This window comes from Saprolegnia diclina, assembly GCF_000281045.1.
Source record: "Saprolegnia diclina VS20 unplaced genomic scaffold supercont1.93, whole genome shotgun sequence".
Lineage (NCBI taxonomy): Eukaryota > Oomycota > Saprolegniomycetes > Saprolegniales > Saprolegniaceae > Saprolegnia > Saprolegnia diclina.
This window is the reverse complement of record NW_008246160.1, coordinates 152,034-153,772: the sequence shown is the minus strand read 5'-3', so window position 1 is coordinate 153,772 and position 1,739 is coordinate 152,034. Positions and strand designations below refer to the sequence as shown.

At 57.5% G+C, this 1,739-nt stretch overlaps 1 protein-coding gene across 1 annotated transcript in view; it reads right to left on the bottom strand.

Annotated features, from left to right (window-relative positions):
- Nucleotides 1-1,579: 1,579 nt before the first annotated feature.
- SDRG_15485 (hypothetical protein) overlaps nucleotides 1,580-1,739 on the bottom strand; it is a 1,184-nt gene continuing 1,024 nt past the window's right edge. The window contains exon 2 of the mRNA XM_008621660.1: nucleotides 1,580-1,718. Coding sequence (XP_008619882.1) covers nucleotides 1,614-1,718 — 105 coding nt within the window. The 3' untranslated portion in view covers nucleotides 1,580-1,613. The remainder of the gene's footprint in view (nucleotides 1,719-1,739) is intronic.

Sequence of the window (1,739 nt, the reverse complement as noted above, 5' to 3'; positions counted from 1 at the left end):
CACTTGACGTGGGACGTGGCAGCGGCCGGCAGCTCGTCGTTGGTGTCGGATGCCCGGAGCCCGAGCCAGACTGTGACGTAGGGCTGACCGTCGTCGGCGTCGGGGTCATGGTGGGGGCAACGCTGGACGGCGTCGGTGTCGTCGGAGCAGGTGTCGGAACATCGTCGTCCGAGCCGGAGGCCGAGTCAGTCGATCCCGAGTTATCGTCCGAGTCATCGCAGCCATCCGAATTAGAGGTCGAGCCTGACGCCGAATCCGAGTTCCAGTCGGACCTGGATCCAGACTGAGAGTCCCAGTCGGACGCCGACCCCGAGTCGTAGGACGAGCCCGACCTCGACATGCTAGCACGAGACCCGTCGTCAGAGTCCCAGATCGATCCCGAGCCAGACCCAGAGCAGGGCGTCGCGGCACGGAAGCGCGGTGGGTTGTGGTCGCGGGCGTGGGCAAGCACAGCCATGATGGATACGACAATGGCGGCCTTCATGGATGTGAATGGCGGCAAATGGAAAAGTGAGAGCAGTTCGCATCACGGATAGCTCGAATGATGACAGAGTGGGACGCACCAGTTGTTGCGATCGAAGTCCTTGGCGTCATCACAGGCGGTGGTACCGATCGTGCCATAGAAACTGGCCGACTATCGACCTTGGTACACACTGCGAAATCGCTCCAACCACAAAGATATACAGTGTACGTGATCTTCGACACCGCCAGGCACAGGCTCAGTCGTAGCCGTCAGCTGTTGCGACCGCGGTTTCCCCACACACCGCCATCTTCGACGCAACCAGGTTGCCTGCGACGAGTTGCCACGTCATGCAGCGAGCGACTGATACGCCGTTCACGCCTAACAAGGTCCTCTCTTCGTCCGATGCTTGAGGTCTCATTGACACTTGTCGTTGCAAGAGCAAGATTCGTATGTACCGGAACACAATTCTCGCTGCTGCACGCACAGGCCGAGGGTGACGCCGGTTGAGCCGTCGCCGGTTGAGGGTTCGGACATCCAGCGTACGTCAGAGACCCATGTGTGCTCCAAAGCAGGCTGTTGCGACCAAAACACATGTTGCTGTCGAGACTGCATAGTAACCGCTAGCCTTCTACCTCGCCTTCTCCCATGGCCGTCTTGCATCGAGTAATGCAGCTTCGTGTGCGACACCAAGCAAATAGGAGCGATTGCATCTTCCTTACTCTGTGTGCAAAGCATACTATGCGAAAAGGTTACGGAGGTCGCTTCCGTGTATGCTCTTGAACTGTACATGACGCGCCGAGCGCGATCGAGACCACAGCACACAATCGACAACCCGGGGGCATTTGCCGGAATCCTCACGACGACCAGGCGTATGTAGATACCGGTACCTACATCGCTGCATCTCCGCCGTGTCTTGGCCTCGTCCCAGACGCAGTGTTGTGCCACCTGCCAACGAGCAACGCACTCGACGCCTTACTAGGACCACGGATGACTGGCGCCTCGGCGAGTCCCCCTGCAACTTGTATAAATATGTACTGGTCGATTACCATGTCGGCAGCGCCAATGCCATCGTACACGTCACGCCCATTTAGTCTAAGAAAAGAAGACTCGTATTTTGTAAATATCAATATATATAAGAAATGAATCGTTCTTAGACAACGAGTTTCTTCTCCAATGCGCTCTGGTCGATGAGCGGTCGCGGAATCGGCTTGTCGTTGCCGCCGAGGTAGTTGCACCACACGAGCGAGTCGTCGGCCTGGATCGTCGGGTTGTAGAA